Consider the following 23,006-nt stretch of genomic DNA (forward strand, 5'->3'; position numbering starts at 1 on the left):
TGGCACCTGGGAAGAAATGGCAAGAAACGATGGACAAGATGAAAGGGGGCTAGATTGTGTCTTAATAAGAAGTCAGGTCTTCACCCTGCAGGCCATGGGACACTATTGCAGGATTTAAATGGGAGAGAGGTCCAATAAGTTAGTTTTAAGGAAATGTAGAGAATGGAGGGGAGGGAGTCTAGAAGCAGGAGGACTCATCAGAAGACTGTTGGGAGAGTTCAGGTAAGAGGTGGCAAGTTCAAGTCAGAGTTCAGGTGAAAAAAAGGAAAAGAATATTGAGTAGAGGAGCTACCCATACTTTGAGATAGACTTGCTGCTGTTGTGCTATTTAAATGTGAGTGATCGCACATGCTCAGGTCTTCAAATTGTGAGACACAAAAGAACAGCAGGTTTGACAGGAAAGCCAAAGATTGAGCTTGAGCTGTGTGGAGTATGAGGTACTGGTGAAACATCCAGAAAATGGGGCCGCTGGAAATAGGGGTCTGGCCCTTATGGAAGAGAAACAAACTGGAGAAACAGGTCACACAGTCTCAGTGTATTGATGATAGTAAGGGTCATGTGAGGTCAATGTTTCCCATAAAAGTGTACAGAGTAATGAAAGATTGCCAAGAACAGAACCAAAGGAGAAAGAACCAAGCGGAGAAAGAAAACACTAAGATGCGGCAGTCTGAGCGGTGGAGGGATCGTAAAGGGAGTAGTGTCAAGGGATGAGAAGACCTCAACAGAGAGGAAAACATTTTAGGGAATTTCATCACAGAACGGTAAGTTAAGATTAAGAAAGAAGAGTGCCCAGAGTTCACAAGAAGATCCGACAGTCTCTGTGAGGGCAGCTTCCGGTGAGTGGATGGGCATGATTTCCTGAAATCAGAGCCAATAGATCCCCCGCTTTTTAAAAAAAAAACATATTTTTTTTATTGATTTCAGAAAAGAAGAGAGAGATAGAAACATCAATGATGAGAGAGAATCATTGATCGACTGCCTCCTACACTCCCCACACTGGGGATTGAGCCCACAACCCGGGCATGTGCCCTGACTGGTAATCAAACTGGGACCTTCTGGTTCATAGGTTGACGCTCAACCACTGAGCCATGCCGACCGGGTGATCCCCTACTTTTTAATTTCCAACCACTTCAGTCCCCCAGAATTTTGTTTGTTTGTTGTTTTTCATTATCACGAGTTCTCTATTTACACAGTCCAGGTGGGGAGAGGGAGTCACCTGCTGTCTACACTCTGGCTGAGAAAGAGGGCAGGTGATTGGGTGTTCTTTGCAGTGCTCATGTAGAGATCGGGTCCATAGATGGAACAAGCAAGGCAGGCCGTCCCCCAGGAAGGGTGTCCTCTGGTAAATTGGATTCCAAGTCACCTGCTGCAAGCAGCAGGGACAGTCAGGAGCAAGGAGGGGGAAGTAAAGAGGAGGGGGGTTTGGAAGAGCTATCACAGGAAACAGTGACATCATTGCCCAAAGTAGGGTGTTACATTGATGCAGAAGGAATGTGTGAGTGAACAGTTACCCCCAGAGAATGAATGTGAACCTGTGGCCACGTTCTGTAAAGCGGAGGCTCTATTGGCTCTGATTTCCTGAAGCAAGTCATGCCTCACCACTCCGCTGCACGGATCATCCTGACCTGCATGGCCACCATTGATTTTCTGAAATTCAGGCCACACCAGAGACAGGCACTTTAAAGGCCACACACTGTTCATAATACTCCATGTCATTAGATTTAATGAGACACACTTAAAAACAAGTGGACCGCTTTCTAGAGAGCTGAGTTCATACTCGACTTCACAGAGTAGAGATTAAAAAGGTTCTGAATTAACCCAAATCAATGCTTAAAGGATTTTCTCAGAAGAAGAAGGCACATTCGCTTGAGGTCCTGGGTGCCATGTGAAACATGTAAACGGTTGATTAAACGAAAATAGGCCCTCCTTCCTCTGCCTTAGACACTAAGCTGCCTTTTGTTTTCTCCTATTTTACTTTGATTGGAAGCATTTTAAAGTTCTTTAACCAGTTCTTTTTCCTAATATGGAAATACTTGTTTTTCTCTCGTTTTAAAAAGAAAGGACGGAGATTGAAAAGTTAAATCTTCCCTCCCTTCAACTAGCAAGTTGGCTTGGTTCTAATTGTAGTTACCATCTGGATTAGGTATTTTCACCTCTCCTATTAGAGCAGTGGTTCTCAACCTTCCTAATGCCGCGACCCTTTAATACAGTTCCTCATGTTGTGGTGACCCACAACCATAAAATTATTTTCATTGCTACTTCATAACTGTAATTTTGCTACTGTTATGAATCGTAATGTAAATATCTGATATGCAGGATGTATTTTCATTGTTACAAATTGAACATAATTAAAGCAGAGTGATTAATCACAAAAACAATATGTAATTATATATGTGTTTTCCGATGGTCTTAGGCGACCCCCGTGAAAGGGTCGTTCGACCCCCAAAGGGGTCGCAACCCACAGGTTGAGAACCGCTGTATTAGAGTTTCTAGATGCTGTGCATTCAGTTCCCCCAGCAGTTTCATCTCATAGAAGAGCAGCAGCTTTGGCTATATAATCTCCCCAAGGGAAGTGTCCACATCCGAGAACAGTATTGTAGATCCGGGGCACAGTTATTTGCCACAGATTCTCTCCGCATATTGTAATGTCCTTGTACTATGAGATTCTGCAGGATGTGGTTTCGGAGAGGGCCCTCTCCTTCTGGGCGCTTTTGTCTGGGCCTTAAGGAAATTGGCCCGTGCAGCTGGCGTTTCTGAAAGTGACTTATCACAATTACTGAGCAGTTCCATTTGGGTTGTGGATGGAATGTTGACAAATGGCAGCTTTAGCCTCTGGCAATTTAACACCCTAGCCTAGCTCAATCTCAAGGACCCTCTGACACTGAGTTTTACCTTCTTTTTATTTCATCCTAAAAATGATTCAGCTATTCAGCCCACCAACCCCCAAAATTATTTTCTTTAAAAGGGCAATAAAACAAGCTAATGAACCTATAGTAATGCCTTGAATTATAGGACTGTTGTACTGTGTTTCTGTGATAAACTTGTCCTGGGGAATCTGGCCACCACGGGTGCTGCAGAGAGGGAGGTGGTACACGTGCCTTTTCTCTCGGGTCCTCGCAGTCTGTTTTGCTAGCCAGTCAGTAAAGAACACTGTAACCTTTACAGTAGAGCTGTGCACAGAGCAAGGAGGAGGGCCATCTCATCCCTGCTCTACATATTGATTCGTTTGAAATGTAAAGTATTTTGTATTAATAGGGTGGAATCCCCATTTTATGTAATTCTTTCAGCAATTCCTTTTATAAAGCATAGTGCTTTTGTAAATACCTTCTTGATTTCTGTTGTAAATTTAGAGTTTCTTACAACAGGGCTCACCAATCATTTCTGCCCTTGAAGTAAGAGTAGTATTTGCAAGATGTCACAACGTTATAATATGCTTCACACAGTTAGTGTTTGTGTGAATTTAGAGCTAGGGTACCTGCCTTTCTGTCACTCCCTTCATGCAGCATCTGGCAACCAGGTGGTTTCCCCAGGATCATGGGTGGAAAACTCGATGTCCAGAAATGGGGACTCACCCCAAATCCTCTCGTGGAAGGAGAATAAAAGGAGGTAAATAACGCCAGTCTGCTTTTCTCAAAAAAAGTTTTCATCTGTGCCTGGAGCATTCTTACGAACACTGATTTGGCACCAATATATTTAAATCCTCAGCTTTATATTTAGCAAACCTTAAATAAATTCATTAGGTCATGTTCAAGAGAGCCTTAAAGAGCAAATCATGAATAAAAAATAGCCACTTCTAGAAGTTTTCCTTTCTTTAATGTCATTTGTTAAAGCCACAGTTATGATAGGTGCTCTCTGTAAAAGGTCAATTAGCAGATTACTCAGGATATTTAAAGTTTTGTGTTAACCTTCTAAATGTCAAGTCGAAGTTAGAAATGTTGATACATTTGGGAGAATTTTGCCATAAAATCCTCTATATGATGAAAAAAACACACACACACAATTCTAGGTCACAGATAAGGGTTGGCACACCACTTCCCAAACAGTGGTCCACTCCCTGGATTGCCAAGGATTTGAACACTTTTTAATATATGACCTCTTCATTGAGCGACCTCTATGAACGAGAATGGAGGGATAGTGTGGAGTAGTAGGAAAGACAGTTTTTCACACTTTTCTAATATGGGAAAGGCTTGATCCTGCACATAAACTCCGGGGTAAGTCCTGGGAGAGGTTTGAAAGTAGAAAGAGAAGAAGATAACCAGTGGTACAAGGCATTGGTCCTGGTGAGGCCCAGAGGGATGATCCTTGAATACCCTTTTCAGAGCCTGGAGGAAAAGAGGTGATTGTAAATGATCTTTGTTCATGTCTAAGTTGAAAGTTGAGAAAATTCAGTCCCTTCAGTTTTCACTGTGAAGTAAGACAAGGAACTACTGACCTGCTTGTTGTGAGATTCTTCAGCTGAATCTGGGTGTGTGGGGGCTAGGCTTCGGGCTAGAGAGGTGTGATGGAGAAATAAATGGTCAGCGAAAGTCAGGAGGCTGAAATGATGGGCCATGGTCGACAAGCTGGATAGGATGGAACTAAAGAAAGGAACAAGCTAGTGAGTGAATAGGGAGCAAGTAGAGGGGCCGATTAACTGGAGGTCACTGGGAGGGCTAATACAAATCGGCTCCGCCAGCGCGGGGGATCTGCTTTGTTCACAAATGTGTCCCAGCCCCTGCAATCGTGCCCGGCACATAGGGAGTGTAAAATGTTTGTATTTGTTGAACGAATGATGGCGACAGAGCAGGGATTATTTACTACACAGGCTGGGAAAGGGAGGTGTGGTCAGGGTTGGATGCTTGAAAGAGTGATGGAGGAGGCAGAGCATTATGGATAACACCCCATCTGTCTGACCCGTATATGTGTTATGTTCTCGGTAACTATCAGCTTTTATCCTTGAGTTTTCTGGCCTTTTATGGGAATCACTGGTTTTTAAAGAAATAAAGTAGAGTCATTTCTCTACAAATGTTTGAGTTGACCTTTCTCCATTAGTACCGTTAAAGCCATCGGAAGAATCAGGGTTGTTAGAGTCCACTTCATGTGGGCAGAAAAAACAAACAACAGGCTCGTAAGAAGTATCTTCCTTCCAGATTAGCCTGGTGTACTTCTCAAAGCCAAAAGCTCAGCCGGGAATGCCTTCTATCGCTTTGCTGCTTTTGCTCATCACAGAGGTGGACTGTCTCATGTTCACAGTGCTGTATCGCCTCTGTAACGCACATTGACCTTTCAGGGGGCTTTTGCAAGGCCTCCTTTTTGCTTTTAGGATCAGGCTGAAGTCACATATAAACATAGGAATAGCTGTTTGCAAAGGAGTTCACAGAAAGAGGCTGAAATGATGATCATCTCATTTTAAAGCAATGCCAGGATTTACCCATTTAGCTAAATGAATCAAAGCAGTCTTTTGAGTCAGGATTCACATCTTTTCCCAACAACTTAAGAGTAGTTCTTACCCTGTTTCTCCCCCACACTCTTGTATGATTACTTGTCCGCAGGAGATATTTAGAAGTCTGTACTGACTGATCTCCAGTTGTAAAATAAGCAGGTCTCTGAAGTGCTCTTCCCTTCACCTCATAAATTTTTCTTATGATCCAATTCAAACATCACCTCTGAAGTTCCCCCCAGGGCTCCCAGGTGAATGATCACGCCGCTGTCCTTGGAGCCGTGCATAACTCAGTTCTCTCGGACTGCCATGCTTTACTTGGATACTGTTTCTCATCCTCGCCTGTCATGCACCCAGGAGCAAGGACTTTGTCTATTTCCTATCTCCAGTGCCTTGCGTGTGCCTGCCATGTCTGAGGCGCCAGAGTTGTCTGACAGATGAGTGCGACAGCAAGAAAACTCATTCTCCAAGCACACCGTGGTAGGCTTAGGCTGGAACACCCTGCCCTCTCAAGCATTTCCCTGGATAGAATTTTCATGTAGTTAGGATACTGCTGTTAGGTGAGCAATGATTGATTGATTATGGCTCTGTGATCCAACCAATAGATGTGATTAACCTAGAGAAGAGTTAGCCTTTTTTTCTACACCAACTTCTTCTTTTTTAAAATATATTTTTGTTGATTTCAGAGAGGAAAGGAGAGGGGGGTAGAGAGAGAAAAACATCAAGGATGAGAAAGAATCATTGATTGGCTGCCTCCTGCATGCCCCCTACTAGGGATCGAGCCAGCAACCTGGGCATGTGCCCTCACCAGGAATTGAACCATGACCTCCTGGTTCATAAGTCAATGCTCAACCACTGAGCCACACTGGCCAGGCTATCTTCAGAAAAAAATCACTTCTACTGCCATGGTAAACAACCTGCTTCCCTGTTTATAATGGTTTGGCCCTCTAGCAACTTCAGCAGGAAATTATAGCTAATTTGTCTACAAACCTCAGGTGGTCATAATAATCTGGCCACTCAGTATATATTGGAAAAACATATTTTCCATTTTAAAAAAATGTGTTACATGATGGAAACAAGAGAAATAAATGCTTTAATATAATTTGGAACCAGTTGGCCTGGATCAGGATGGGCCAGCCCATACTTTGGTAACAAATCTCAGTGGCTTAGAAAAGCATAGTTTATTTGCTGCAGGTTGACAGGTTCTTCTACATCCAGTGTCTCAGATCCAAGCCTCTTCCATCTCAAAGTAGGTTCCGAAGGTGCTGCAGGAGGTGGGGGGAGGTGGGAGAGGCCTTCCAGCTCTCACCGGCCTCATCACGTGTCACTTCGCCAAAACCAGTCTGATGGACCCACGCTTACAGCAGAGTGGAAAATGCGGGGGAGCACCAGTTGTCTCTGCTAACACGAGTGTAACTCTTTTCGTTTTACAGTTACTGTAATGAGTGTATGTTGGACCCAGATTGCGGATTCTGCTACAAGATGAACAAATCCACCATCATTGACTCCTCCTGTGTTCCAGTTAATAAAGCATCTACAAGTGAAGCAGCCTGGGGCAGGTATGTCACTCACCGCATACTGTGAGAATATACAGTAAAATTTCACAAGGAGGCTTATTTTTAAGCTTACAGAGTGACTACACTTACCTTCGAGAACTGCATTTCTGTTAAGCTGGTCTTTTTTCTAAACGGTCTTTCAAACATCTTTATAACTACAGAGCGTCCCCCAAAAATGTATACACACTGGAAATGATTATAAAGTCAGTACAGTTCATTTTCAAAATTTAAAAGAATTTACAGGAATCAATACTTTTTTTTGTCAATGCCCGTTTTCAAACTGATGACTGTTCTGGTCCAGGCACTGCTGATAACACGAAGCCATGGAATGGCAAACATCAAGAATCATTGCATTTGGTATTTGTGTGCCCTCAGTTCGCCAACTGTTGTGGTTTTGTACTGTAAACTTTTTCTATTATGTGTCCCCATACAAAAAGTAAAGCTTAGTGGCACTTTAGGATAAATTTACTGTGTTCAAAGCTTAGTTTGGCTTCATCCATTATTTCAAATCAGTTAAACCTGAAAAGGAGTGAAAATTAAGGGAGTTAGCTGCTAAAGGATGTGTACATTTTGGGGGACACCCTGTATATTACTTTGCAGCATATACTCATGAGCGTGGGTGTAAAACATCGCAGCAGTATGTTTCCCAGACTTGGAGTGGAAAGCACTCCCACCTGGACGTCAGGAACCCGGATCCCAGACCCACCTCTGCCCTGCACGGTCAGAGTTCGGACCTTGAGGCAGGGGATCCTGTATGTTGCCAGGGCAGTTTTTCCCATTGCATATTTTTTAACTACACCAATAATTTTCAGACTCCCAAACTTAAGTGAAAGACAGAAGATTGTCAAATCAAAATGAATTAATATCACTTTAAATTCTTTCACAGAACTCTTATTATCTTAGAGAACTTTCTTGGAGTTTAATGAAATTTAGCAAAATTAGGATAAAAGTTGGTGGTCACTGGCATGTAACCGGTCTGGGAAGGTATAAATCTTTCTCTTTCTTTTTTTTAAAAAATATGTTTTTATTGATTTCAGAGAGAGGAGGATAAATGGAGAGAGAGATACAAACATCAGTGATGAGAGAGAATCATCGATCGGCTGTCTGCTGTACGCCCCCTACTGGGGATCGAGCTCACAACCCAGGCAAGAGCCTTGACCAGGAATCAAACTGTGACCTCAGTTCTTGGGTCAATGCTAAACCACTGAGCCACACAGGCCAAGCTAAATATTTCTCTTTTTGACAGATCACATTGGTTTGTAGTAGGCAAATAGATGAAATGTTTGTATACAACAAATAATCCCCACATTAATGAACTAATATTCACATCCATGGTCGTAGAAAGCATATAAATATTCTTCAACATGGCTTTAACCTATTTTGTGTTTTAAATTGCGGTAAAGAGAATAATATGCTCTCATCCTGTCTGCTTCATAGTACTGATGAAGGTAATGAAATCTGTAATGAAGTACTTGTATCTCCTAGGAGCTATAAAGTACAATGTGTCATTATTAATCATTATACTGTTACCATTAATTGTTTTATAAGAGAAGTACTCCAAGAAGTAGAAGTGAATTACATGGCAGTGAATGAAAATCCAGACCAAATTTTAAATACACTATTACAAAGAAATATATAAAAAAAATTCAATTATTACTTAAAATCAAAGCTTTAAAAGAGCTCCTTTTAGAAACACTGAGCGTATAATTTGCATCAGCCAAGTTTCATTAGGGAGTTAATTGAGTGAATATTTCTGGGTGTAATAGTTTATAATTTTAACCCTATGATTCTTTTTCAGTAGAAAAAACCTGAAAGTTACTAGTCTAGAATTCCAGCCATATTATGAAATCTGTGCATGTAGTTTCCTATATTTCATAGAATTCACTTCTAAACTTAGAGAAATGTTGACTAATGAAAGGAAACACTAAAATTAGACATTTCTCTTACTCTCAGAAGGTCTAGCGGTCAGAACCTTTAAAATAGGTTGTTATTTTTTGCAAATAACAAAGTATATAATGCTTTAATAGAAATACATATTGTTTTGTTTCGATGTCTCCTTAACATTTTATTTATATTTTGAACTATTATTCCTTGACTGCACACACTACTAGTGAAAAGTGAGGCACAGATAATACCTAAGAAGGAAAAATACAAAGAACTAAATGCAATATATAAAGAACTTTTATGTTTATAGAATCATCTTAGAAAAATCTCAAATTCTTTACTACAAAAAAAAATAGGTTGTCTGTGCTAGAAAGAAAGTAAAAAGGTAGGATATGTTTACTATGAAAAAATACAGAATATCCATTTGTAGTTAAATAGCATTTACTATATTTTCGTTTATTAGTTGGTTGATGAGTTTTATGCAAGTACCTAGAATGGAATTCTCAGGGAAAAATCTACCATTACCTTGGATTTACATCTGAAATATGTGATTTATAGATATTTCAGGGTCAAGTATTAAGGCAGTTCATAGTCACATGGCCTGATGTGTAACTGTAGCTGTTTCCTGGAAAGACACCAGGTGGAATGGTAAATTTATGATGGAAATGATCTGATGATTTTTATAAACTGAATTGTTTTAACATAATGAAAACCATTTGCCCATGTAATCAATTATATCTATGTTGTTGCATTTCAGTAAATTTTTTAAAAATAATTTAACTCTCCAAAGAAGATATACAAATGGTCAACAAGCACATATAAAACTACTCAACATTGCTAATCATTAGGGAAATGCAAATTGAAACTACAATGAGATAACATCTCATACCCATTAGGATGGCTGCTGTCACAAAAAATAACATAAAATGGCAACGGTGGAGGATGTAGACAAATTAGAAAGTCTGTATACTGTTGATAGGATTATAAAATGGTGCAGCCACTACAGTAAACAGGATGGCAGTTTCATAAAATTTTACAATTGGATTACATATCACCCAACAATTCCATTTCTGGGTGAATATCCACAAGAATGGAAAACAAGGTTTTAAAGAGACATTTGAATACCCATGTTCACAGCAACACTATTGACAATAGCCGAAAACTAGAAGCAACCCTAGTGTTACTCAGTGGATGAATGGATAAGCAAAATGTGGTATTACATATAATGACATATTCGGACTTAAAGGAGATAAATTCTGGCACATACTACACCATGGGGGAACCTTGAAGATAAAATGGTAAGTAAAATAAGCCAGTTACAAACTGACAGATACCCTGTGACTCCACTAACATGAGGCGCCTAGAGTAGTCAGATTTACAGAGGCGGAAAGAAGAAGGGCGCCGGGGTTAGGGGACAGTAGGGAGTTGTTTAATGGGTATGGAGTTTGTTTTGCAAAATGAAATTAGTTTCAGAGATTGCTCGTCATTGTGAATATACTTAACACTATTGAACTGTACAATTAAAACCTTTAAATGGTGAGTTAGGATGGTAAATTTTGTGTTCTATGTATTTCACCACAATTAAAAATAAAAAGGGAAGCCGATTTAAAAATCATCTGGCATACTTCCAGAAGATACAGCACGGTGAGCTGATGGAAAATCACTCCTTCCCAGCACCCCTGCATGTCCCGAATGCATCCCACACGTGCAGATACAGGTTTAGTTGGGAAATTAGAAAGAAACTTTAATGGGTTAAGAAATCATAATAAACAGAACATTAAAATCAATAACTGAAAAGAATCACACAAAGTTAGAACTAGATCTGAGTTGGCCTGTAGAGTAAGCAGAGAATGGAAATTAAAATGAGGAAAAAATAATGCAGAGCAAAGAAATACTAAAGAGAATCAAGAAAACAAAAGTTGTTTCCTAGAGAAGATCGATATAATGGAGAAATCTCTGATGGTACTCTTTTAAGAAGAGAGAGAAGGCACAGATAAACAGTATTTAGAATGGAAGAAAAGCATGTAAGGCAGTGGTTCTCAACCTTCCTAATGCCGCAACCCTTTAATACAGTTCCTCATGTTGTGGTGACCCCCAACCATAAAATTATTTTCGTTGCTACTTCATAACTGTAATTTTGCTACTGTTATGAATCGTAATGTAAATATCTGATATGCAGGATGTATTTTCATTGTTACAAATTGAACATAATTAAAGCAGAGTGATTAATCACAAAAACAATATGTAATTATATATGTGTTTTCCGATGGTCTTAGGCGACCCCTGTGAAAGGGCCGTTCGACCCGACCCCATGGTTTCGACCCACAGGTTGAGAACCGCTGATGTAAGGTCAGATAGTAAAGATTTTAAAAATAATAAGAGGATAATATTAATAATGTTGTCCAATGTATTTGAAAACAGATAAAATGGACAATTTTCTAGAAAAAAATATAACTTTCTAAAACTAATTCAGCACCTCTGTGAAGTATGATTTTCATCACCACTATACAGATAAAGACAGCGATGCATAGAGGATCCGAATGACTTTCTCAAATTCAAAAAGCCAGTAAGTCCACCAGTTTTAGGGGAACAACAGTTGGGTAACAGAAAGGTATACATTTTAGAATCAGGTCATTTCAAATTTGAACTTTCATTTATCTTGTAAGTGGCGCTAGGACAAGAGCCTCTCTGAGCCCCATTCCTCATCTGTAAAATGGCAATGATGTTATTGCTGTATTGAACAGTATTTTTTATCAAGATTAGATAAGAATGTATCTTAAGACTCTTGTAAAAATGTAATGCCCTGGGAAAATGGACACACAACATATCCTGTAGGAAAATCTGTGCTTTTCTTAGATTTGTCAACAACACATTTCCTAGATTAGAATAAGCACTTCCTGCCAGACAAGTGCGTTAGAATACGTTCTCCTTATCTGTCTTTTCACCCACCTCCACATCGTCCGTATGGCTCTCTATACACACAGACTCATAAATAATCTATTCTGGAACGTCAAACATCCTGACTCTTTAAAAGTACTGCTAATGAGGGCTACTTTCTTAATGTGCTGATTCAGTATTTGTTTCCTATAATGCAACATTTGTGCTCTGTAATTAGACTCACTAAAATAGCTAGATAGACTCCCTACTTGGCAGTTCATTGTTCAGACTCGCACTGAATGCCTGGTTTGTTGTGTTCATTCAGCAGCGGTATTTTTCTCAAAGCTGCACTCTCATACAACACCAGCCTATTTTCCCAGCATCGCACCCCTCTCCATTCTAGTCATCAACCCCTTGTGACCACCCTATCATGCCCAATTTCTAGTCATTCCCTGTTCCTTTTACATTAAAAAAATATTCATCAGTTCCTGCTTCTCTAAAAAGTAGTCTATACGTTTTTTCTCACTAGACAAGACTCTTAAGACTTTTAGGATAAGGATAGGGACCACGACTTGAATTGCATGTGTTTGGTGAATATAAAGTAACAGTGGCACGTTTTGGTTCATCTAATAATGGTGCAACTAAGCAACAGGTGTGGCACTGCAGAGGTGAAGTGTGGGAGGTGGGCTTGTCAGAAAAGGAGCACAGAGGAAGGGGAATGGATGGTTGGAGCTGATCCTGGACATGTGAGTTTGGATCAGAGTGTCAGAGAGCCTCTTTTAGGAATTTCTTTTACTTTTATAGGTACGCTAGTGGCCCGGTGTGCGAAATTTGTGCACATTAAAAGGGAATTAATTAGAGGAAATATTTTATATTGCTATTTGCCCTTTCTCTATAATACAAGTATCAGAGATGAAAGAAAATTAGTAAAATATATATGAAAATCTCCCTCCTGTCATAGTCTGGGGTACGCTGCAGGACCCAGACTCAAGTCCCTGCCCACCTGCGCCTCGAAATCACGCGAGACCCAGATCTGGCCAGCCCCACCCCCGTCAAGCCCCACAGGGCAGAGGGCGCAGCCTCAGGTCCCCCAGCTCGGCGCCAGGCAGGAGGGTGCAGCCTCAGGTCCCCCGTCAAGCCTCACTGGGCAGGGAGCACAGCCTCAGGTCCCCCGTCAAGCTCAGCCAGGCAGGGGGCACAGCCTTAGGTCCCCCAGCCCCAGCGTGAGGGCGTGATGACCATTTGCATATTAGCTCTTTATTATATAGGATTTTTAAAGGTGTGGAAATCACACTGGAATTGATTAGAGGTGAATGATTTCATGGGATACCAAGATGGTGGATATGACATTGTATAACATAGTGAGATAACAATTCTCTTCCAAATATTCTGAATCTATGAAGAAGAAAGTCAGCTGTCACTAGCATGGTTTTAGTAACACATTATCTAAATAGAGATGAATAACATTGCTGTGTTTTTGTTCCACTTTTTTTTATAACTCTGTTCTGTTCTTGCCTAAGTGTTTAGAATATCTGCTGCACTCACTAGGGAAGGATTTGATTTCCCATGCCCATTCAGTCTTACCCACATGGCTTGCTCTGGCTAAGGAAATGAGAGTGGAGAAAACAAACAGATGTTTATTAACATGTATATCTCATAGATACATGAGAGAAATTTAGGGATGTGTAACCCAAAGAGGTGGCTTCAAATGCAGGCTTATATAGCATCTTCAGCAAAGAAAGATACATGACAAGAGAAAGAAAAAGAACCTTGAGTCTGTAGAGGTGGCAACGTGTAGGAAGGCAAATATATGGGGAAGGAATGGGAACCATAAAGTCTAGTTAGTAAGGTTGTTAGGTAGATTCCCCTGGTGCCATCTCCATGCTGATAGGGTCTAAAGTTACTCTGTGATTAACTCCTGTCCTTCCAGTTAGAAAGGGAAAGAGGGACACATTTGTCAATATTTGTCCTGCTTCTTGGCAAGTGGGGAGGGCAGAGAGCTTTTCCTCTGTTCACTGCTTCTTAATTGCCTTCAACTCAGAATGCAAAGTAGGCACATTCTGGTTTACTTCACTTGGGATAACTGGGAACGGGTTACGCACCTGGGGATGTCGCTTATGTCAGAGGGGTGGCCTGTGGCACAGTAGGAATGCTCGAAGTAAATTAGGAAGCATGGCTAGAGGATAAAGCGCTGGAAAATGTGATCATAAAGGCATCCAAATAGGAAGGACAAAGTAGAGAAACAACTGGAGAAATACAGTGAAGATAAAACGGGGCAGGCCAAGACATGTTCAGAGAATGTGTATCTTGGAGACAGCTCAGAAAACACTGAGAACACAGTCAGCCTTCTCTGTGGTGAATTTTCTCATTTGCAGATCTCTCTCTCGGCCAGGTTAGGAAGTGCCTTTGAAGTAAGCAGAATCGCTCCAGATATATTGGCAAAGTTCTGCTAAGACTGACAGCTTTGAGTTTTCTTACAGATTCAGTATTTGGTATCTATATACATTGGATATAATTACTTTAAAAATATATATTTAAAATACTAAAGTCAAATAGTATGCATAGCATTAAATTTTATCTGTGCACAAAAATTATTTTATGAATGTAGATGAAGGGTACTGTATCTTTGTCTCATTAAATCCCTTAGCAGCCATCAGTTGCTTTTCTCAACTAGCTTCTATAAATGTTTCAGGTCCTATAGTGCAACCATTTCTGCATTAAGTGAGGAGCTGGTAGAATATAAATTACTGAGAGCCTAAGTGTGTGGAGCAGATAAGCCACAACTGGAAGATGGCAGAGCCCATCCTAAATTGAAATAGGAGTAGCGTTAATAATCCTGTGGACTGGCCTATGACTTGTGGCAGCAATGTAACCATGACCCGTGACCTCCTCCATCCCACTCAACCATACACATATACCACACTCAAAATGAGCAACGTCAACGAACTTGGGAATTCATTGTGAGTCAGTCTAATTCTTTAAAAAGAGATGCCGAGTACTCAGGTGTAAGATGTTCAAAGAGGTTCACTCTTTTATGTTCCAACTCCAAGACTGAATGAGATATTCTGTGTGCACTGCTGTTTTGTAAAGAGAAGGATAAAGTCATTCACTACTATATATCCTTTTTTGTTTTTATTTTTTCTTAAAAGCATCTGTGGCTCTTGGCATTCTGAAATTGAGAATGATCCAAACCACATGGGAATAATAATACACCTGCCCAAGATAAATGATGGAGTATAACTAGCATATTAGATATAAAACAAACTCAAAACATCTAATCCTGTTGGCATTTTTTAATTAAAGTCTTTTAAACTCTTAAGAATGCTGATGTCCAGAATTCAGTAGAGCATTGCTTTTTAGCAGCTAATCCTCTAGAGCTAAGTAGAATAATGGCAAGTGGATAGAGGTTCTGGCAGCATAGCCCAGAGAGATCCAAAAAGGCAGGTTTATTTGTGGGTTTTTAAAAATCTAGTACTTTATTTTTTTAATTTACATGAATTTTCCTTTATATTCTAAAATATGGCCATACTCATCTATATATATAAAGAGCCAGGGTCCTTAACGACCGAAGGCTCTACCTAACACCAGAAGTCAGTGCTGGGTTGCCCTGGCGACCCAGCACTGACTGCAGCTGGTGCCAGGGCAGCGACCCAGCACTGACTGCTGAAGGAGGATGCAGATTAGGCCTGGAGAGAGGCCTGCAGAGAGAGAGGCAGGGTCTGATCTGCAGCCTCAGTGGCAGCTGATGATCAGCCATTGCCTCTGTCTCTCTCCCCGAGCTTCACCAGCAGCCACACCTCTGTTTCTCTTTGGGCCTCCGCCTGCCGGGCTGCTGATCAGCCCCGCCTCTTTGATCAGGCCCAGAGATAGGCCTGGAGACACTGACTGGCATAGAAACCGACCAATCAGAACCAAATCTGGGTGAAGTGCCAGGAGCCAATGGCTGCCTAGGAGGCAGAGCTTTTGATGCTGACTGGCATCGAAACCAACCAATCAGAACCTAATCTGGGTGAACTGTGAAGGCAGAACCTAAGGTGGGGGCTGAGGAGGGGTTTTAAGGGCAACAGCTGTTTGGTGTAAGGTGTAAGAAAGCGCTTCAATTTTTTAATGACCACTTTGGCAATACAGTGCATATGGCTGGCTATCAGTCCAGATATAGGGATTTTGTGTTTTTGTCTGCCAAGAGCATCTCCTCCTGCTGAAAAAGGCACCCCCCTCCCCCATTTAAGCAATTCTATCCTATATAATCTATCTATACTAATAAAAGGGTAATATGCCAATTAGACTGGGTTGACCAGCCACCTTCCGGATGTCCAACTTCCTTCCAGACAAAGTCATCTTGGTGGGGGCCGAGGCAGAGGCCATTAGGGGTGATCAGGCCAGCAGGGGAGGGCAGTTGGGAGCGAGATCAGGCCAGCAGGGGAGGGCAGTTAGGGGCAATGAGGCAGGCAGAGGCAGTTGGGGGTGATCAGACTGGCAGGGGAGGGCAGTTAGGGGTGAGATCAGGCCGGCAGGGGAGGGCTGTTGGGGGCAACCAGGGCCGTGGGGGAGGGCAGTTGGGGGTGTGATGAGGCCAGTAGGGGAGGGCAGTTGGGGGCAACCAGGCCGGCAGGGGAAGGCACTTGGAGGCGAGATCAGGCCAGCAGGGGAGGGCAGTTGGGGGTGAGATCAGGCTGGCAGGGGAGGGCAGTTGGGGGCAATCGGGCCGGCAGGGGAGCAGTTAGGCATCGGTCAGGCTGGCAGGGGATTGGTTAGGGGGTGATCAGGCTGGCAGGCAGAAGCGGTTAGGGGCAATCAGGCAGGCAGGCGAGCGGTTGGGATCCAGCAGTCTCGGATTGTGAGAGGGATGTCCCCCAAGGGGTCCCAGATTGGAGAGGGTGCAGACTGGGCTGAGGGACACCCCCCCCCCTCCAGTGCACAAATTTTGTGCACCGAGCCTCTAGTTTTAATGTAATAATTGTTCTTCTTACTTATCCATTGATTTTTCTGGAGAGCCCCAGTCTACCACCTCTCATTTCATCTATTCCCCCAGCAGTAAGAAAAAACGTTTGTTCCTAAAAAATGTGTGCTGTTTTATTCTGCAGCACATTAGTACATGTGCTAACTTGACAATACAGTATAGACCCAACCCAGAAACAGTTAAGCATAGACTCAACCCAGAAATGAACCCCCAGTTCACAAAAATTAAAACATAGGCAAATTCTAATGATACTTTCAGATCTCAGTTCAGTATCAGTCAAAGACACTTACATGTCTCATGGATTTAAATGTTATAGTTAGAATTGTTGCAAACACGGTATGTTCTCTAGTAGAGCTAATTGAATAAGACTTGAACATCTAATTGAAATTCTTGAACAAAAATTTTGCTCAGAACAGAAGTAAAAGTATTTCAGAAATCTATTCTTCATAAAATTATTGATTCTGAAACACAAACATTCACAGATTATTTTACTTCTGCAGTTTTTTGGCTATATTCATTTGACATTTGGCTCTTTTTTACAGAATGGTGGACTGTGAAATAACTAAAGTAAGTTAATCATTTTCCAGACTGGAAATGTAAGACATTATTTCTTTGTAGCTAGCACATGTTAAGATACTTGTCAGCTATTACTCCAAACCAGCAGATCCTCGTGCACTTAAGTATAACTGCTTTCATATGTTGTATATAATCTGTAATTATGTTCACATGTTGTATTAGGATTGTACCTATTTGTCTCTAACTATCACCAAATGAGATTATGCCTGACACACAGCAATCTCTCAGTACATATGAATATTATTGAAAGAATAGTGGTAAGGAAAAAGAACCATGAGTCCTGTAGATATTTTGACAAAGAATCTGTCTATTTCATTCTTCTGGGTGATTTTGTGTCATTGGAAAAGACCAGAATTTTTTTGAGGAACTTGTAGTGGAATTAACAATAGCTAACATTAATAGCCACACCATCACCCATATCTACTACAGCTCACAGTATTCTTTGCCTGATTCTATTTCCTCTTTTTCTGTTTCTGACTCGGTTGGGTATATGGGATTCAGGAAGGTTCTTTTAGAAATCTAAAATCAATGGGTAGCTTAGCCCTTGCATAACAGGAAGGGAGGGACTAACTGGAGTCAGAAGATATCCTTTACTTTATCTCCTGCATTCCCATTTGTGTTTTGACTCAGTAACTGACCAGAGTATGGTCTTGGGTCATCTATTTTGCCTCTCTGACCCCCAGTCTCCTAATCTTTAAAATGGAAGGAAATAATAACACTACATCTTGCTTGTCATGCAAGATCATTGAAAAAGTCAATTGAAAATGTATGTGAAAAGAATTTGGACTCTTGATTTAAAAAAAACAAAAACCACAACACACCATTATAAATCTCATTTCCACAATCTACCTTACTTACTGTATAAACTGAGTAAAACTGCATATCTAATTGGCAAATGTAGAATTAAAACTGTCTTTCTTAAACATGCCAGTATTTTAGGATAAAAGAAGAGTTCCTTTTCCTACAAATACTTTCTTAAGTTTGCAAGAACTTTCATCAATTTATTTTCATTAAATCTTACACCATTATAACGGGAGAGTTTTTCACTTTCTTTATTGATAATTAATAGAACAAATAGTAATCCATAGAACAGACAAAAATAGTAAAGACACAGAAGACTTGAACAGTACTGTCAGTCTACTGTGCCTAACTGACCAGACATTTATAGAACATTCCACTCAACAACAGCAGAATAAATATCCTTTTCAAATGAACATGGAACATTATCAACATCTACAGTATTTTGAGCTATAAAACAAGTCTCAACAAGTGTTAAGTAACTAAATTCATAGAAAGTATAGTCTCTGACCACAGTAAAATTAACTTAGAAATCAGTTTTTAAAAAAAGTTTTCACAAAAATTCCTAAATACTTGCAAATTAAACAGCATACTTCTAAATAACCATGGTATAAAGAACAAAACACAAGGAAATTAGAAAATATTTTTGACCCAATGAAAAAAAAACATAAAAATGTTGGGATGCACCATAAAGCAATGCTTTGAACAAATGTCTGGTTTAAAATAGTTATATTAGAAAATAAGAAAGGTCTAAAAATCAATGATCTAAACTGCCAATTATGAAGCTAGAAAATGAAGAGCAAATAAAATTCAATGTAAGTAGAAGAAAAGAAATATAGAGTAGAAATCAGTAAAATAGAAAATGGGAATGCAGGAGATAAAGTAAAGGATATCAAAAGCTATTGTTTTAAAGAGCTCAAAAGTTGAATTATGTTATATGTAGACTCATCAATGGTGTTGGGGGACGGGGAAGAGAAATTTACCACTATTAGAATTAAAAGAGGATTTAAATGGAATGGACAAAATCTGGTGAATGATACCAGATATTTAAGGGATAAATCATGCTATTCCTACATAAACTATTTCAGAAAATGGTAGAAGGCTAAACTTTCCAAATCATAAGGTATCATAATGGTACCAAAACCATATAAATTCTATAAGAAAGGAAAATTGCAGATAAAAATTCCAATATTCCTCATATACAAGAGTGGGCAAAAGTTGGTTAAAGTACCAGCCATCATTACCTAAAAGATAAATTATAAGTAAGGATATGAAAGAATAACAACAATAATAAAAAGACAATACAAATAACTAATACAATAATTAATAAATACATAATAAAAGAATAAACTTTGTTTCTCATACAACTGTAAACATACTTTTGCCTACCGTTGTATATAGACACAGAAATTCTCAAATTGAATCCAACAATATAAAGGAATGCACAGTTTATTTAACATTTAAAATTAATTGATTTAATTCACTATATTAGTGAGCAAAGGAGAAAAACCATATGATCATCTCAGGAGATGCAGAAAGTTTTTTTGACAATATTCAACATCCATTTGTACTAAAAACTCTGAGAAGGCTGTAGTAAGGTATGTAACCTTTGGGAATTGGCTTTTTTCTCGGCCTAATTCTTGAGATTCATGTTGATGTATCAATAGTTCATTCCTTTTTATTGTTGACTAGTATTGCGTAGCATAGGATGTACCTGTTTGTTTAGCCATTCATCCACTGAAGATATTGGGGTTATTTCCAGTTTTAACTTCTAAGAAGTAATTGTCAAGTACTTTGATTTCATTATAACCTGACATAGCATTTGTGTTCCTATATATAATTTAAGCACTTTGGAGAATTCTCCTTTCTAAAATACTTTAATATCTTTTTTTCTGAATCTGTTTATAAGGAAGTTTGCTTGAAGAAATTATATCTTTTCAAATATGGCAGAGTTTCATTTATGTGGCACCCAGATCTATCTTGGATTAGATTTTATCAAAGCTGAGAACATGTCTTTTAATGGACATTTTATAATTTGCAGGTAATAATAAATGTAATCAGCATTCTGTGTAGCTTCTAATTAGAGATTAGGGAGAAATGTACCCAGTAGCGTTTTGGAAAAGGGACAGAACATTTTATCCTGGAAAGGGGTGATTCATCGGGCACCTAGGGCCAGTTAGATACGCTCCTTAAGAATACTTTACAATTTGTTGGGCAAAGGTTTGGTTCTGAAACATCCTTCATTCCCTTCTCAAGTGGGTTGAGAGCTTGTGCTCTGATCTTCCAGCTTCAGAGGTTCCAGACAAAATCGGGAGCATCAACTCTGAAATGCAAACTTGTCAGTAATTTTTTTCTTAATTTTTAGTTCATGAAATTGCATTCTTGGGAGCCCTTGTAAAACCATTTCATCCATCTGTGTACAAATGGGTTCTGTGATTTTAAATAACCTGTTCCGTAGCTAAGATTGTGGGCTCTGGGCTTTCTCAGCGGTCAGTTCAGAAGGAAGCAGGGAACTGCCACTGCTCAGGACAGTGCTAACCGAACACAACAGCTGTTAATTGTCTCTTGCTGGTTTGTCCAATCACCTGTGAAACTAGGCAGAACCAGCCCACAGCTTGCTGCTTTCTGCTGTGTTTCCAAAATATCCATTCAGTGATTTTTCTTTTTTCCATTCAGGGAACAAAAGTGGGGGGAAGGCCAGCTAACTAACTTCTCTTTATTGTCATTTGTCTAAGACGTGTGGGGAACGTCCTGCCCATGGGCCATATAAGACCCACAAAATCATTTGGTCTGGCCCTGCCAAGGCATTAGGGGTGAGTTAATTAAATGTTTGACCAAATACAGCTGGATAACTTTTAAGTTGAGATTTTGTACAGCCCTTGAATGATGTTATAAATATCCAAATGGCCATTGGCAGGAAAAAGGTTCCCCATCCCTGGCCTAAGACCTTAACTCTGTCTTGCCCACCAAGCTCCAGGTTCCTTGGTGCCTGAGTTACTGAGGAGGCGCTGCCCCGAGATTCCCTTCACTTCCCTTTGCATTTCAATGGACAGGTTATTTATGTAAAATGGATTTTTAAACATATCAGTATTTACAACTTTTTCAAAAAAATTTTAAGCATGTTGCAATGTATCAGTTTTTAGACCAGTAGCCTCTGGGAGTAGACTCTGAAAAGAAAAACAAATCGGAGGCATTAAGAACCCGAGAGAAAGACTAACAAACACAGTTGGTGCTGCTGCCTGGAATGATGCATCACTTTTCCAAGGCTCTGTTAACACTACACCCAGACTCCTACTTCTGCTGGTGCCGTGGGCCCTACCACTGTCACTCTCTCCTGGATTACTAGAGCTTCCTAGTCGCTTCCCTGCTTCAACACTGGCCCTTGACCGTCCCCACCACCTGTTCTACACAGAATAGCCAAAGTAAGCCTTTAAAACTTGCCGAAACCGGTTTGGCTCAGTGGATAGAGCGTCGGCTTGCGGACTGAAAGGTCCCAGGTTCGATTCCGGTCAAGGGCATGTTCCTGGGTTGCGGGCACATCCCCAGTAGGAGATGTGCAAGAGGCAGCTGATCGATGTTTCTCTCTCATCGATGTTTCTAACTCTCTATCTCTCTCCCTTCCTCTCTGTAAAAAATCAATAAAATATATTTTAAAAAAAAACAAAAACAAAAAAAAAAAAAAACTGGAAGCCGTATCACTCTGCTCTTCTGTCCAGGACTCTGCGCTGAGGTCCCACATTACTTAGGACAAAAACCACACCCTACAAAGTCCTGCACACTAAGCATAGGCCTCCAATGCTGTCTTCCTTGCTCACTACACTGCAGCCTCTGTTCTTGCAGATACCCAGCCAGCTTCCATCTTGGGCTTTCACCCTTATCTAGAAAGCTCTCCTTTCAGATACCTGTAGGGGGTGCACTTTTCCTTCTCTGCTCAGTAGTCACCTTGGCCTTGAGTCCTTCCCTAAGAGCCCTATAAAAATAGCAAAGTACCCCTGCCTGGACTCCTTGCACTACTCACTCTGCTTTATTTTTCTTTTTAGTGCTTATAATACTACTAGAGGCCCGGTGCACAAAAATTTGTGCACTCGGGGGGGGGGGGGGAGGGAGGGTCCCTCAGCCCGGCCTGTGCCCTCTCGCAGTCTGGGACCCCTCGGGAGATAACAACCTGCTGGCTTAGGCCTGCTCCCAGGTGGCAGAGGGCAGGCCCAATCCCTAGGTGCAGCCCCTGGTCGGGCTCAGAGCAGGGCCGATAGGGGAGTTGGGGCACCACCCCCTGTCACACACAGAGCAGGGCGGATCAGGGGGTTGGGGCGCCACCCTCTATCACCCACAGAGCAGGGCCGATCAAGGGGTTGGGGCGCCGCCACTCTCACACTCAGGGCAGGGCCAATGGGGAGGTTATGGCTCTACCCCGTCACACACACAGCAGGGCCCGTGGGGGGCGGGGGGGTTGGGGCACCGCACCCTGTCACATACAGAGCCGCAGGGCGATCAGGGGGTTGGGGAGCTCCCCCCTATCAGGCACAGAGCAGGGCTGATCAGGGGGTTGGGGCGCCTTCCCCTGTCACGAACAGAGCAGGGCGGATAGGGAGGTTGTGGCCCCGCCCCCTGTCACACACAGAGCCCCAGGGCGATCAGGGGGTTTGGGCGCTGCCCCCTGTCACGCTGATCCCGGTGCCGGGATGCCTCGCGGCTCTGCTGATCCCGGTGCTGGGAGGCATATTACCCTTTTACTATATAGGATAGAAGCCTGGTGCATGGGTAGGGGCTGGCTGGTTTGCCTTAAAGGGTGTCCTGGATCAGGGTGGGGGTCCCCACTGGGGTGCCTGGCCAGCCTGGATGAGGGGATGATGGCTGTGTGCAGCTGGTCACACACCCTTCAGGGTGGGGGTTCCCACTGGGGTGCCTGGCCAGTCTGGGTGAGGGGCTGAGGGCT

General features: G+C 41.3%; 1 protein-coding gene across 1 annotated transcript in view; it reads left to right on the forward strand.

Moving 5' to 3' along the window:
• Positions 1 to 23,006, forward strand: part of SLC2A13 (solute carrier family 2 member 13) — a gene marked incomplete at its 5' end in the record, with an annotated part of 284,652 nt that overhangs the window by 219,399 nt on the left and 42,247 nt on the right. The window contains 1 exon segment of the mRNA XM_014454075.2: positions 6,853 to 6,978. Within this exon segment, the coding sequence (XP_014309561.1) occupies positions 6,853 to 6,978 (126 nt within the window).

This window comes from Myotis lucifugus, unplaced genomic scaffold (genome assembly GCF_000147115.1).
Source record: "Myotis lucifugus unplaced genomic scaffold, Myoluc2.0 scaffold_30, whole genome shotgun sequence".
Classification (NCBI taxonomy): Eukaryota; Metazoa; Chordata; class Mammalia; order Chiroptera; family Vespertilionidae; genus Myotis; species Myotis lucifugus.